The following is a 16,299-nucleotide window of genomic DNA, read 5'->3' on the forward strand; positions in this document are numbered from 1 at the left end:
GACTCTGCATGTGGGCAATTTAGAATTCCTGTCTGGATTAAATAGAGCACAATAACATGTCACAAATGAGATCCTATTACAGTTAAATTGTGCCCTATTACTGCTCAAAGGGGGTCCCTATATCATACTTATTCAATATACAACACTGTTCTTTTACTAGAAGATTCTTATAAGAATATATGAGTATTTTCTTTGCTAAGATCTACTAATACAGTAATCTAGATGTTGTTATTTATTTATAGCAATTTAAGTAACCTACCATTTTCTGAGTGTATTGTAGGTTAAAAGTTATTTAAACATACTAATTTACTGGTTGTTTACTTATTTGGATGCTGTTTGTAGTTCTACACATCTAATCAGATTTATCATAGACAATAAGATTTAGTTTTTCACCTAGGCTGGGACATGTTTTTAGAAAACATTAGGAATATAGAGCAGACATTGATTTTGTTAAAAAAATCTATTTTTATTTACATTCTTGCTTAAAATCACGCCTTTTTCCCATGGGGGTAAGCTAAGACCAGAGAACACCACTTGGTATGATCATTGATCTATGAAATCAAATGCATATTACAATTTTTTTTTATTATAATATGTAGTTTTCCCTCAATGTATTATTCATAGTAATAGTTATAATTAACTTTACATAATGTTTTATACAATTTGTCACGGTTCATTATGTAGGACTAATATTTGTATTTTTCCTACACTATTAGGTATTTCATATTTATTTATTTACAATACATATATAATATCACACCTTTTTCCTATAGGGGAAGGCAGAGAAGTGTGAGTGTAGCGTCTTGGTGGCCAATCCTTACAAACTTCCCTTGTCACACAGGACCGCCGATTATATGCGTTTATTTAATAAATTGATGACAAAACAACAAATAGAAAAGTAAACCAAAACATGAAAAAAAGAAATTACACCTCTGTCTGTTAACTATAAACTCAATATATACTGAATGGATTTACATGCAGTTTTCATCAATATATAGAACAACTACTGAAGGATGTTTAAGTGTAAAATGTCTGTTTTCTTTACCAGAACAAAGTTTGTTACCCATATATACAACTAGCCGACCCGCGCAACTTCGCTTGCGTCACATAAGAGAGAATGGGTCAAATTTTTCCCCGTTTTTGTAACATTTTTCGTTGCTACTTCGCTCCTATTGGTCGTAGCGTGATGATATATAGCCTATAGTCTTCCTCGATTAATGGGCTATCTAACACTGAAAGTTTTCTTCAAATCGGACCAGTAGTTCCTGAGATTAGCGCGTTCAAACAAACAAACAAACAATCAAACAAACAAACTCTTCAGCTTTATAATATTAGTATAGATTCTTCCCAAAAAAACCTTTTTTTTTTACTCATTCGTTTCCTATACACATCTATTACTTTAACAAACTGAAGCTGTAAACCAGAAACAATCCCCCCCAGCCACCGATGACCAGACGTAACCAGTTGACAATCTAGTCCGTACACATCGCTGTGACATTGAGACACGCTTTTGTTGGTCTTATCACAGATATCCACTATCAACCGTTGTTTACTTCCTAAATTATTTGTATGTTATCTTGTTAGCTTTGTGACCTAGATGTGCGGTTTGTTTTTTATGTTTCGTGTGAGTGGGGTTGGCCCCATGCAAAGCATTGTTAAGTTATTTTGGTTACTTATTTTTTAAATGAGAACATTTTCAAATCAAATCAAATCATTTATTCATATAGGTCAAATGCTGACACTTACGATAGTCAATGATACAGAGAGTGAATTTACCGCCAGTTCGGAAGGTAGGGCCAATGAGAAGAGCTGGCAAAAACCTCCAGGCCACTCTTTTTAATCGCCAATTAGTTTTAACAATCTTTCTATTAGGTATAAATCTTTGATGATGTAAGGAGCTGCTACCAACACTTCTGAACACACATAGGTCATAATATAAATAAATTAAATCAATATATATTTTTTTTCCAACATAGATACATAACATCAAGTTTTCTTTCCATGGAAGTGTGCAGAGAGCATTAGGTGATTGCTATTTGCTGTGAACACTACAAACTTTAGTTTTACTTTAATTTTTACCTATTTATGCATACAATGAAACTTCACACATAATTTTGTGGGTCACACTAATGTTAGATCCTTGTAAGAATTGAATCTATGTTGTTACAGTGGTAATAATGTGAACACAGAGTTGACCATTAAGCTTGGGACTTCAAAATGTATGTGAAAGCTGCAGGCTAAAAATTTGTCCCTCAATGTTATTTTTTTTCTTTTATTTTAGAAGACAACACCCGCACTTAGAATTGCTCTTATGTCGCGGAGACTTTTACAAATATACAAACAACAGACACAAAGTACAAACAGACCCGAAACAATTATTTGTGGATCGCACAAATATTTGTACCATGTGGAAATAGAACCCACTTCCCGACGCAATGGTAGCGGCGTGGTGACCTAAACCACGGAGTGTATAATCATTTGTTTTTAACAGGCCAACCCTCAGTTACTTTCCTGACCATAATATGTGTTACAAAAAACTAAAAATGTTTTTGTTATTGTTGCAGTGTTGCTCCAAAGACTGTTGCAAGCCCAATAGTGGTGAACAAACCAGTTTTACCCCAACATGGTGAGTTGTTTGACCATAATATTAGCCTGCAACCTGGACTTTAGTTTAATCTATTATTATCCCATGGCTAGGAATGGGTTTCCTCTGGTGAATGGACATTGCTGGCCTTAGTGGATAGAGACTTTTCCTATAAGATCCAGTATAATAGCAAAAACCAAGAAATATTCAGGTTTTATACCTATAATATGCTGATATTTTTTATTAACCTCAGTTATTTTAGAAATGTTATAGATCTAAAACATTATTTTCTTTTTCAGCAATGATTGCGTCAAACAATCAAATCAAGCCATACTGTCAAGAGTGAGTATTTTTTTATTATTTAAGTATTAAACTATAAACATAAGGTGGACATTGTTTTGTCTTGTTTTCGTTAAAACTGGTGGTCTTATGAGGAGAAAAATAATCTACTGATAGTACTAAGTACTGTCCAACTAATATTATAAATGCCAAAGTTTGTGAGGATGTATATTTGTTGTTTGTTGTTTAACCCAAAAACTACTGAACGAATTTGGACGTAATATAGATATGGATTACCTCCGTAAACTTTGTCACGCGAACAAATTCGCGGGCGAAACTTAGTAAAGTATAAATATAGAACATTTGAGGACTATCGTGAGTTTAATTTCTATTCGTTCACAGATATTGCACTTAGTACACCAAAATGCACTTTCCCACTTAACTGTATCTTATCAATGAATACATTAATCAATGTTATCGCAGCTATGTTATATTTGTTTATATTTGCAAAAGACCTTGGCGATTCTAGTAGTAGTGTGAGTTTCATAAAGTACCGGGTTTGATTCCCGTGTCGTCAAACATTGCAACAAAACTTGTGCGCGTACACAATCTGGGAATCATAATAGCGACACGATTTTCTACTATGTAGTTGATTATTTGATACATAGATACATAAAATCATGCCTGTTTTCATATGGGTAGGCAGAGACCAAAGAACGCCACTTGGTACGATCCTTACAAACTTCCCTTGCTTCATTCACATCCATACATTTTGTTTTGCAAGATCGGCGACTAACGCATTTGATACAGATACTTTATTTTAGAAATACACAGGACTACTAAATGCTCGGTTTTTGAGGCACATTTAGCAGTAGTTTATCTATTCAAACTGTCATTTTTATATGAGTTTAAACGCTATTGAATAGATAAACTACCGCTAAAGTTACCTCAGAAACCGGGGGTAAGTTACTAGACTGTAGCTAAAAGGAAATTCTAGTTTTATTGCAACCGAAGTCATGGACGTACACTAGTCTGTATAATATTCTTGAGAATGTAAATAAACAACTCTTAGTCAATCCATCTGTTTTCAAGGCTGCGTGTGATCTAGCATCTAATTATAGATTTTGGCAAACATTGCATAATAACAGTAATTATTACGTGCGAATAGGTAAACAAATAAAGAATACATTTAACGCATTACTGTCCCATTGCTGGGTAAGGGTCTCCTCTCGGAATGAGGGAGGAGTTAGGCATTAGGCCACCACGCTGGTCAAGAACGATTAGGGGACTTTATGAATCTTGACTTCGCACTAAGAATTGCTCTTGTGTCGCAGGGACTTTTACAAACATACAAACAATGAACACAAAGCACGAGACCAGAACCAGACCGGAAACAATTATTTGTGGGTCCCACAAATAATTGCTCCGTATGGGAATCGAACCTACGACATCCCGAAGCAAGGGTAGTCGCGTGGTAACCTAAACCAATGCGCCGCGGAGGCAGAAATTGTTTATATTCTTGTAAACCGTATTTATTAAAGTCAAGCAGGCAAGCTTGTATCGTAATTAAACTATACTCTCGTTCGCTACTTCCCCCGCGTGGAAAGATTTTCAATGTGTTAATCCAGGTTATAAGTCTTCTGTGTTCTACTTTACATCGAAATCCAGTCAGTTGCTTTTGTATGAAAGTTTAACAAATATACGCACATACTCCCTTACAAACTTTCAAATTTACATACATACATAAAATCACGCCTTCTTCCCATAGGGGTAGGCGGAGACCAGAGAAAAACTTTCTCATATAATTATAATTTTAGAATGATTATCTGAAACGCACATCAAATCTGACACTTAATTCGTTTTAATTCTCAAATATTTATATAATCGACATAAATGGTTTAACTCTACTTAATCTAAAGTGCATAAACTATAGTTTTCTTCACCCAAATTGCCTTATTATTTTCTGTTTGTCAATATTATAACATAGTATTATTGTTGGCAGTAACGACGTGAAAGTGAACTCGCCCCCGTGCCACTCTCCCGGGGCCATACTGCCTGATCTACCGCAGCCGACCGAAGAAGCTGATAAGGTAAATAGCTCAAGAACTTTCTCATCATCATCATCAGTCTAGCCTTTCTTCCAACTATGTTGGATCCGGCTTCCAGTCTCACCGGATGCAGCTGAATACCAATATTTTACATGGAGCGACTGTCTATCAGACTTCCACAACCAGGGTTTTAACACGATACCCTTCGGTAAGACTGGTTGTCGGACTTTCAATATTCTGACTACTGTTAACGACTGTCAAAGATCTTTGAAAATGACAGGCGGGACCCACAATCTAACGTGCTTCCCGAAATACGGAGAAACTCTATATCTATTATATCACCCATCCACAAAGCAACTTCTGCTCAACCTCAGAGATCATAATTAATGTAAAGCTTACTTGCCCGGCTTCCCTTGACTTTGCCGACACATCGGGTATTTAACCCTTATTTAAGTACTAGCTAACCCGGCAAACGTTGTTTTGCCATATAAATAAAAAATGGTGTCATTTCTGTCCGATTTCTGAGGTACAATGAGCCGTAGTTTATCTATTCAATAGTGTTAAAACTCATACAAAAAAAAACGCAATTGAATAGATAAACTACCGCTAAATTTACTCAAAAATCGGGGTTCAGTATACTTAGGAGGTATCAACTTATTGTGGGACATCAACCCATACACACCCTAGCTTCATGTATCAATTAATTTATCTAAACATATGTTTTTTCTCGTCAGCAGAACAGCGGTCTATCTAAAGACGCGTCATCATCAGAGACGCAAGCGTGGCTCGCTCGCCACAGGTTCGCTCACCACGCGGCCACCTTCACCAACTTTTCAGGAGCTGATCTACTCAGGTATATAGTTATAACTCTTTATGTTAATACTGCCTTGATAATAAACGTCTGGATTCTGTCTTGATAATAAGCCCTTATTAGTTAAACAGTGTCTTTTTCACTCATATACAGTTTTGAAACTGATGGAAAGTGACAAATTTCGGATTATCTGGCCTTTTAAGATAAGGGATGGACACACGAATCCTTAACCCATACTATAAAATATTATATAAATAAATATGTCCCATGCTGGGCAAGCGTCTCCTCCCAGAATGAGGGACAAATTAGGCCTTAATTTCACCACGCTGGCCTAGAACGGGTTGGGGACTTATAATTTCAAGACCTGTTCTAAAGTATTCTGGCATGCAAGGTTGCATCGCCGCTATTTTACTAGATTTTTATTAGGGTTGCGTTTTTGTGTTGGAGTGGGAAGGGGGGGTCAGTAGGGGTCGCTACCCTTGACCCCCGGCCGCGACCTCCATTTTCCAAGATGGCGACCAATGTAACAATGAATTAAATATTAGTATGGAAGTATGGCAATTATATTTTATGTTTTTCCACATAAATTCAAAGCGTTTATACATACCTACACGTTACAATGTAACAATCTCCTTATATAATTATATCTCAAGTACCCTTGGTAAATAATCTATATAAGTGTTTGAAGTATCTACTATCTGTAATAAACAGGTGCAATGCAGTTATGTACCTCTTATAAAATAACTATTTCTATTGGCGCTATAACAACAAATACAAAAAAAATAATAAATTTAACCCATTACTGTCCCACTGCTGGGCAAGGGTCTCCTCCCGTAATGAGTCACCTTGTCCCTTGATTCCACCACGCTGGCCAAGTGCGGGTTGGGGATTTAGCATGCCCTCAATATATGTTCTAAACAAATTTTAAACACGTAAGGTTTCCTCGCGATGTTTTCCTTCACCGTTGGAGCATGTGATAATTATTTCTAATACACACATAACTTTCGAAGAGTCATTGGTGTGTTGCCTCGGGTTCGAACCTGCGACCACTTGCGTGGCAGGTGCCAACTTATACCACTCGGCTATCACTGCTTTTTGCACGGGATTTGTTCTAATTAAAAAAAAACGGGCTTAATCAAAAAAAAAAATTGGAGAGACCTTTGCCCAGCGGTAGGACAACATACGCTATCAAAAAAAAACAAAAAAATCTCAAAAAAAGTCTAAAAAAATAGTCAATAGTACAAGAGTAATTGTAATAAGTAAATAATGTTTGTTGTCAGATTATCCAGGGATGACATCATACAGATCTGCGGACTGGCCGACGGTATACGTCTATTCAACGCGCTGCATGCCAAGTGAGTATACTTTTTATATAGTATATTATGATGTATAGAATAAATGATTTACAGACTGATCTGGAGAACGAAATTGTAATGTAATTACAAGACAGCTAAAGAGATATTAAGTATATAATATTATCCAGTAGCATTTTACCTGCTAAAAATTGCTGCAATATGTGTTATTAATTGTCTTCTTTTAAACTACTACAATATTTTACATAAATTCGTTTTCACAAACTATTATTTAAATGAGTAGCGCGGAGTGGTGTCAGTATAAGTAGTATACTTAAAGTCAAAGTCAAATGTGCTTTATGTCATAAACTTTAACAAGTATTTGAAATTGTCACAATATTTTTTATCTACCATCGTTTCGGAAAAGCTGTTGCTCGTGAGAAGAAACGGCAAGAAACTCACGACTTGCTGTTTTTAAATGTCAATTTCTATTTAGTTCTAGTTTGTCTCTCTGCTTCGTGTTCTGTAATCATATGGCCGTATTTTGTTTTTTTTTTATAAATAAAGACAACTCCCGGATTAAGAATTGCCCTTGTTTCGCGGGGACTTTTACAAACATACAAGCAACGGACACAAAGCACAACCAGACCCGAAACAATTATTTGTGGACTGCACAATTAATTGTCCCGTGTGGGAATTGAACCCACGGTGACCTAAACCATTGCGCCACGGGGGCAGTCAAAAATATGTATATATAAATTGTTGTTTGTACGTCCAGACGCATCGAGCCCCGGCTGACGGTGTACGTGTGCGCGGGGCGCGGCGCCGTGTACAGCGCGCTGTTCCTGCACTCGTGCCGCGCCGCCGAGCTGCACCACAAGCTCAACGACCTCGTGCATGCGCACGCTGCCAAGGTATGTATGTAATTAACGCGACTGACTGACTGACCAGCAAATGACTGACTGGCAGATTGGCTGGCGGACAGACGGACGGATTAACTGATAGATTGATCATCTGACCGAGAGACGACTAACTGACTGATCGACTGACAGACCGACAGACTGAATTACTAACTGACTGAATGACTGGCCGACTAACTGACTGACTGACCGACAGTTTAAAGTATTAATTTCTAAAATTGTCCAGATCTATGCAACAATAAGCCGTTTTTGTACATAAAGTTGTGTTTTAGAATGACTTAATATCTTGATAAAGAACATAATGATTTGCAAATTTAACGCAACATCTTCGGTTCTTTTCTAATGCCTTTGAGCAATACAATTTGTATACTATACCAATAAAGAGCGAGTCTGTTAATTTAGTATACAGGAATAATTACCAAATGTGCGGGCTGCTATTAGAAATAGAAAAACCCAAAAGCCCTTTGCTCGTTCTGGGAATCGAACTCGAGACTGACATCATCACACTACCTTTTTTCACACATTTTAAACCACAATTTTTCTTTTGCAGGAATGCGAAACAGTCCTAGTATCGGGTCCTAACGGCGCTAGAGTTCGTCTGACCGACGAGCTAGTACGGCACATGCCCGACAACTCAACCTACAGGCTCGAGCGGCTTGAAGATTCTGACGCGTTGCTGCTATGCGCTACTAACAACTAAACAGTAGTTAAGACTAGCTGACACATGCGGCTGTACTCGTAATTTCACCCCGTTTTTAACATCATAGAGAGGGAAGAATTTTTGATAATAAATTATGTTAGAACCGCAGTCTTGAACTGTCTATATGCTAAATTTCATCAAAATCGGTTGAGCCGTGACGGCTTTACAGATATACTGTCGTATTTATATTACATTGCCTAAAGCTACAGTTAAAGTCTACTTTGTTCTCCAAGAATAATCTATCGATATGTAAATTTTCATCAAAATCGGCTCAGCCGTTTCTATGTCAGTTAGTCGCATAAGCAACAACTATAAAACATATTTTTGTACTGTTGGAAATTACTGTATTAAGTTGAATACTGCCTACCCTTATTATGGGGAATAGGTTTAATGATAACATTACGGATTATGACATAAGTAGCAAAGCTACTAAACAGATACCGGGTTTGATTCCCGAGTAATATTTTATGACATATTTTACGCTTATACAGTGTTACTCGATTAACTTTTTACTCGAAGTTCTTATCGAGTTAAACTCGATTCACCAACATTGATTAGGTATAAACATGGTTTCGAGTATCAACATCGAGTAATACTGTATTCAAAATAAGCTGTTTATATTGAAATGTCACGTTGCCACGTGAGGTAGGTGACATAGTTCGGGGAAAAAGTCTTTTCGCATTATAGTATGTATGAGCTTGTAATAAAATCTCTTTGGCTTCAAGAATCTCAAATGAGTACACGGTTCATTAGGTTTCCTTCAGTGAGCTCGTGAGGTCCCCAAATATCGAGCTTTTTTGTGTAGAGAAAAGATTTTATTACAAGTTCATACATACTATAATGCGAAAAGACTTTTTACCCGACCTAATATATTTCAATATTAACGCCATGGCGTCCTAATGAGGCAGGGCTCTTATGTTCGAACAGGCCTAAACTGTCCAAACTTAGAGTTTGTAACTATTTCGTATAGATGGCGTTGTAGTCGCCATTAAAAAAGTCGAGAGTATGAAATTATATCCACTAGGTGGCGTTGGAATACGCCCTTGGTATAATTTATAAAATATATGTGATTGTTTTAGTCTTTTTCAAAAAAAGATAATTATCTTGCCTTATAACTGCGGGATGCAGTAAAACTATGGAATTGAACAGATAAGTCCAAAGATTGTAGGAATGAATGATAAATGAATGAATGAAGAACCATTTTAAAATAATCGCCATTGTTACTAATACATTCATTTTACTAATTTAGGTTAGTATTTTGAAATTAAGTTTTTTTGTTTTTTTTGTGTTAGACAATATAGATTATCTAATGTTATTTTAGGATTAGATTTTTGGCAGTGCGATCTGTGCCGAAACGTCGAGAAAACATGAAAAAAAAAAATCTTATTTTGTGATTGTCTTATTATTATGTTATAATATAGGTTATATAGCTGTAAATAATTATAATATTATAAAAATATTATTTGTACGCCATATTAAGCGATTACATATTGCTGTCATAAATATAAACTGTTCTAAAACGATCTAGCAGTTTCTGAGATATTTTACACACATAACAAACAACTTTCTATAAAAGAATTTGACATAAAAATATCTTGTACCTATTATCTAATATAAAAATACAATAAGAGTCAGATTCACGACTCCCGAATAAGTAGTAGATAGCTTATAAACATATTTCATTAAAATATAAATTTAACCCATTAATGTCCCACTGCTGGGCAAGGGTCTCCTCCCGTAATGAGGGAGGGATTAGACCTTGAGTCCACCACGCTGGCCAAGTGCGGGTTGGGACATTTTTCCTACTGCCTTTTTATCCAGCAGTTAGGTTATCTGAGACTTATCCATGAGTTGTGAATCTAGCTCATAATCATATATGGGTTTATCTATAGTGTCAAACACTAAACACAGACGATGTCACATGCATACATATATGATTTTTGTATAATTATTATTCAAAGTTGTAATTAAATAATATAGGCGTTAAACTAAGTTTGGGTTTTAAAAATCTGAATTCCTTAAACACAAATGAACATTTTATTCCTACTTTGCCCGTCTCGGGATTCGAACCCTCATGATACTACACTGCCGACTGCGCCATTGAGGCAAGAATTTTAAGTTAAAAATACACAATATTATACCTGCTATATACGTAGGTGTAGGGCAGAACTGTATAAAATACACCCACATTTTGCCATTAACAATGTTAGTCCCATGTAATTGAAGGCCTATTGCCATATACCGGGCAGGTCACCAAATTCAGGACTACTTTTGAGAAATAAAATATTTAACCCATTAATGTCCCACTGCTGGGCAAGGATCTCCTCCCGTACTGAGAGAGGGGTTAGGCCTTGAGTCCACCACGCTGGCCAAGTGCGGGAAAAAGTAAATGGTGAAATACATACATAAAATCTCACCTTTTTCCCCAGAAGACAGAGACCAGAGAACGCCACTTGGTACGATCCTTACAAACTTCCCTTGCTTCATTCACATACATACATGTTGTCATACAGGACCGCCGGTTACGAGTAGCACCTGACCTTTTTGTAACACATCACCGATATGATTTTAAAAATATCCTAATATAAATTAAAAATACCAATAGCTTTTTTGTTTGACCGGGGAATGGAACCCGAGACGATATGCTTAGCAGTCGATTACATAAAAAAGATTAACCAAGGAATTCAGATTTTACATATTGTTATAGATGAAAAAACCACGGGTTATTATTGTTGTATTAGTATTAAGATGAGTTTCGCACTCAAATTTAAGTAACGCTTGAAATTGAGTGAGGATTCTGAGTGCGACTCTCAGCCTTACAAATAATCGTGTTGTAAGCTGTGATTAGTGATACAGTGTTTTGTCTTCACTCATATACAGTTACAACATTGATTGTAAGTGACAAAACACTGTATAACTAATCACAGCTTACAACATGTTTATTAGTAAGACAGATTAGTATAAAATGTGTATTTTTAATTATTATATTCTATTTTAAGATTGAAATAGAACATGTATGCCAAGTTAAGCCAACTAAGGCCCCGGTTTAACCTTCAGATAAGTATTGGATAACTTATTCGATGGAATATTGATTTATCGTCACTTTATCTAGCAAATAAGCTATTCGAAACTTATTTTTAAACTGAATCTGTGGGTACATCCAACTTGAAACTGGCTAGTTAACCTACTTCAGAAACGGAGGTGGTTCTCAATTCAAGCGTATTTTTTATAATCAGCTGTTATATAAAGGTATTGACCTGTTATAACTAAAGGCAGCTACACACCATATTAGTGTTAAATGTTGATTGTTTGTAAGTAATTATTAATATTATTTGTTCTATGTTAGTTATAAGGCCTATAGGCATTGCATGTTATATTTTATTTAATATAAGCTACGGGAATTAGTGTTTGTTGAGCAAATTTTTACCAAAAAGTTGTTTCTAAGTTTTTCTTAGAGATTGCCCGGAGTTAGGACGTTGAGGTCATAGACCTTCTACCTCAGAGAGCACGCGTCGCCGTCGGTCCTGCGCCTGACCTCTCTCTGGTAGTGTTGGTCTCACCGGACTATGAGAGTGAAGGAATAGAGAGTGTACCTGTGTATTGTACACCCACTACACTATAAACAAAGTCCTGCACAGTTGGCTGGTTTCAAGGAAACTGGCATTATTGGCTTGAAACTGAAACAAAATGTTGCTCAACAAACAATACTACTGTGCACTGTTATAGAAAAATAATATTATGACAAGGCGAGGCGGGGTTATTATATTATTATGAGTCTTTAAATAATGAGCGTATTTTTACAAAATAGTGCAAATATTGCCGATTCCTATATGACAAAATGTATGTATGTGAATGAGGCAAGGGAAGTTTGTAAGGATCATAACAAGTCAAGTTCTTTGCCTTCTGCCTACCTCTATGAGAAAAAGGCGTGATATTATGTATTTATTGCCGAGTGAAGGCATTTGACATGGCATAACACTGTCTATCTGACCTCCACAACCCAGTTACCTGGGTTATAACATGATACCCTTCGGTAAGACTGGATGTCAGACTTTCGAGCTTCTGACTACTGGTAACGATTGTCAAAGATCTTTGAAAATTACACCCGCGGCCCCCAATTTAACGTGCCTTCCGCAACACGGAGGAACTCGATATGAATAATACGGTCACCCATCCACAGAAGAACCTCGGCAAGCGTAGCTTAACTTCAAAGATCGACCCGTGCGGCTTGTTACGTATATTTTTCAAAAATACGCTCATTTATTTAAACAAATAAATTTTAATTTTAAATAAGTTTTGTTATTAGGGTATGTTAAAAACATGGTGCCTTCTTGTGCCTCATTGATAGCGCTACTGCAATGCGGAGTATTAATTATAAATATTGATAAGAATATCATTGTAATAAGATATTATGTTGCATGAATTGTACACAAATGTATGAAAATATATAGTCAATTAAATGTATAAAACATTTATTATTGTTTCTCTTTTATACCCTGAATAAATAAATATTATTGGACAACTCACACACGGTCATTTGATTCCAAACTAAGCAGAGCTTGTACTATCGTAACCAAATAACTGATAAACATACTTATATAGTTCTAAATACATGCTTATATAGATAAACTAGCTGACCCGGCAAACGTTGTTTTGCCAAATAAATGAAAAAAAATAGTGTCACTTAGGGTTATGAAAAATAGATGTCGGCCGATTCTCAGACCTTCTTAATATGCTGACTTTCATGAGAATAGGTCAAGCCGTTGGCTCCTCAATCCTTACGGACATGTTTCAGAGGAGTATGGCAACGAAAACTGTGACGCGAAAATTTAAATTAAAGATTGACAACCAGGCTCAGAACAAATACTCGTGCTTATCATACAAATTAATGTGTCCCGGGTGGGATTCGAACCCACCACACGCGGCGCTACGGTTGTTGCGGCTAGGTGACCGCTTTAACCACTGAGCCAAACGTGCAGTTAAAACAACCAAATGGGTTGCGGTGTGTTCCACATCTATCATCCCAGTCCTGGGTCACTTGTACCTACATACATACATAAAATCACGCCTTCTTCACATAGGGGTAGACAGAGAACGCCACTTGGTACGATCCCTACAAACTTCCCTTGCTTCATTCACATACATACATGTTCTCATACAGGACCGCCGGTTATGAGTAGGAACTACGGACCTGACCTTTAGCAGGATATGATCTTTGTTTTGTTCCGAGCCTGGTGGTCAATTTATCTTATGTATTTAGAAGTATATAAGTACCAGAGGCCGCCCGCGACTTCGTCCGTGCGGAAAGCCATCCCGATCCCTCGGAAACTCCGAGATAAAATAGGTAGGGTAGGGGTAGCCTATGCGTTATTCTGGGTCTTCAGCTACCTGTATACCAAATTTCATCGTAATCGGTTCAGTAGTATTTGCGCGAAAGAGTAACAAACATCCATACATACATACATACTCACACACTTACGCAATTATAATATAAGTAAGATGTTTATCAGTTATTTGGTTACCATCGAACCAGCTCTGCTTAGTTCGGAATCAAAAGACCGCGTGTGAGTTGTCCAATGATACTATTTTTAATGATCAAGTCTTTCTACGGCGTCCTCTCCCGTCGAGCGTTTCCATTTACACAGTAAATTATTATGTACGTCAGGCTGGCCCGGCCCCATGGACTTTAATAATGAGATTGTTATCAATCCAATGTACCCGGGTATACTAATATATGTAACACCTTCATTTTCAATGTAACTCTTTTTAAAAGAAATTACGTGCACTTCTTAGTGGCCGGGCCAGCCTGACGTTTTCAGCCCGGCCACCTTGTTTCCCACTAATCTACAAAAAATACTGGCAATATTGTGCTACAGATGAAATGTACCCTATAATTTATGCATATGTAACACAAAATCGAATCCTAAAATGCAATAGCATACGAAATATTAGCGGTTGCAGGTGGCCGGGCTGAAATTATTTCGTTAATATAAAACAGTAAAACTGCAACACCTACCAAAAACTAATACCAGTACATAATGAGATATAGAGATATAGAATACATGTAACGCTTTCATTTTAAATTATAATACATATTTAGAAAGAATAATCACTTGAAATTATATTTCAGCCCGGCCACCTAAAAGCGGTAATATTCCCTAAAATCTTATGCCAATTTGTACAGTAAAACCTGATACAGCTATGAAATGAAAGTTACATTCGTTTCGTTTTAGTCGTATACCTTTAAGCCTTCTGTTTGACTAGATTATCAAAATCTGAGAAACTTGCCGAAGAGTGACTATCATTTATTAACTAATTTCAGGACATTTGGTTTGTTGAGTGAAACAAAATTGGTAATTGTCATATTTTTTTAATAATCATTTTTGAAAATAGTTAGACAACATTTGTACTTATATTAATTAGGTACTATAACAATTGTTAATTATAAATAATGTAAAAAAAGGTTACACATTGATAATAACACAGTTATCAAAAAATTATAGTAATATCAATATTACCTTAACATCGAACATTCATTCATTCAGAATATTAGAAGATAATTTTTGGTTAAATACTTATTATACCTTGGTAAAAAATCACAGATTCTCATAATGATTTTTACATCAATTTTGAATTTAAAGTTTTGAAAACTTTCAATTAAAATTATGCTAATATAATTATTACAACAATTTTAATTTAATTTTGTGTAGACCTTCTTTGTCGATAGTGTGTCCCAAATAGTCGATGCTTGTTTTGAAAAAGTGGCACTTATTTTTGTTTACTCGTAGGTTACTTTCTTTTAGTTTGTCTAACACGAGCTTAAGTCTCTGTAGTAATTGTTCTTTGTTGATGCCTTGAATGATGATGTTATCAAAGAAACATTTTACACCTTCGAGATCTTGAAGGAGTTTGTAGCGTACTTACCATACATTACCACCAGTACCAAAATACCAGAATACCACACCTTACATTACCTCCAGGACAAGCCATTACCATAAATAATAGACAAACCAGAAGAAACCTTTATTCAAACAAGAGCAGTTGACTTTCATGTTTACGTCCTGACAAGGACCACAGAAACAAGTTTGCTTTCACCAGAAACAGGATTGACTTTGATGTTTACGTCCTGACAAGGACTTCAGAAACAAGTTCGACTTTTATGTTTACGTCCTGACAAGGACTGCAGAAACAGGAATGACTTTCCTGTTGGCTGTCCTGAAAAGGACAATAGAAACAATAAGGAGCTTCGAGGATACACAGCAGAATCAGCAATTCTTCACGAATACTCGTATCGTCGCCGACTCGCCGCAATCTTCCAAGACGTCCACACCGCGCTGCGCCGCCGATCAAAACGCGCGCCATATTTATACCGAGCCGCGAAACGCGGGGCGCGCCTGCGCGACAGTGACTCGCGCCGCGCCCGCGCTACACTAGCGCCGCGATGCGGTGCACAACACCCACTACTTCTAAGCTTAGTTTGTAAGATATATATACGATCATTTTGTAAATAAATTATGGTTATACTCTTGTCAAGTTCTTTTACTCAACCTAACTCAAGACCGTTACTCTGCTCCCTACATTCTGTTTTATCGACGATTTACTAATTAGCTCGGAAAACCAGGAAAAACATAAACACCACCTCGATCTCGTACTTCAACGTCTCAA

At 36.5% G+C, this 16,299-nt stretch overlaps 1 protein-coding gene across 4 annotated transcripts in view; it reads left to right on the top strand.

The window, feature by feature from the left end:
* gem (transcription factor CP2 like gemini) overlaps window positions 1-13,107 on the top strand; it is a 48,319-nt gene extending 35,212 nt beyond the window's left edge. For 3 of the 4 annotated variants that reach the window (XM_076132105.1, XM_076132107.1, XM_076132108.1), the window contains 7 exons: window positions 2,565-2,626; window positions 2,884-2,926; window positions 4,866-4,953; window positions 5,646-5,764; window positions 7,003-7,077; window positions 7,793-7,928; window positions 8,485-13,107. In XM_076132105.1, coding sequence (XP_075988220.1) covers window positions 2,565-2,626; window positions 2,884-2,926; window positions 4,866-4,953; window positions 5,646-5,764; window positions 7,003-7,077; window positions 7,793-7,928; window positions 8,485-8,634 — 673 coding nt within the window. In that variant the 3' untranslated portion in view covers window positions 8,635-13,107. The remainder of the gene's footprint in view (window positions 1-2,564; window positions 2,627-2,883; window positions 2,927-4,865; window positions 4,954-5,645; window positions 5,765-7,002; window positions 7,078-7,792; window positions 7,929-8,484) is intronic. The other variant, XM_076132106.1, reaches the window with a different exon arrangement.
* The last annotated feature ends 3,192 nt before the right edge of the window (window positions 13,108-16,299 follow it).

Source organism: Anticarsia gemmatalis, chromosome 27 (assembly GCF_050436995.1).
Source record: "Anticarsia gemmatalis isolate Benzon Research Colony breed Stoneville strain chromosome 27, ilAntGemm2 primary, whole genome shotgun sequence".
NCBI classification, from domain to species: domain Eukaryota; kingdom Metazoa; phylum Arthropoda; class Insecta; order Lepidoptera; family Erebidae; genus Anticarsia; species Anticarsia gemmatalis.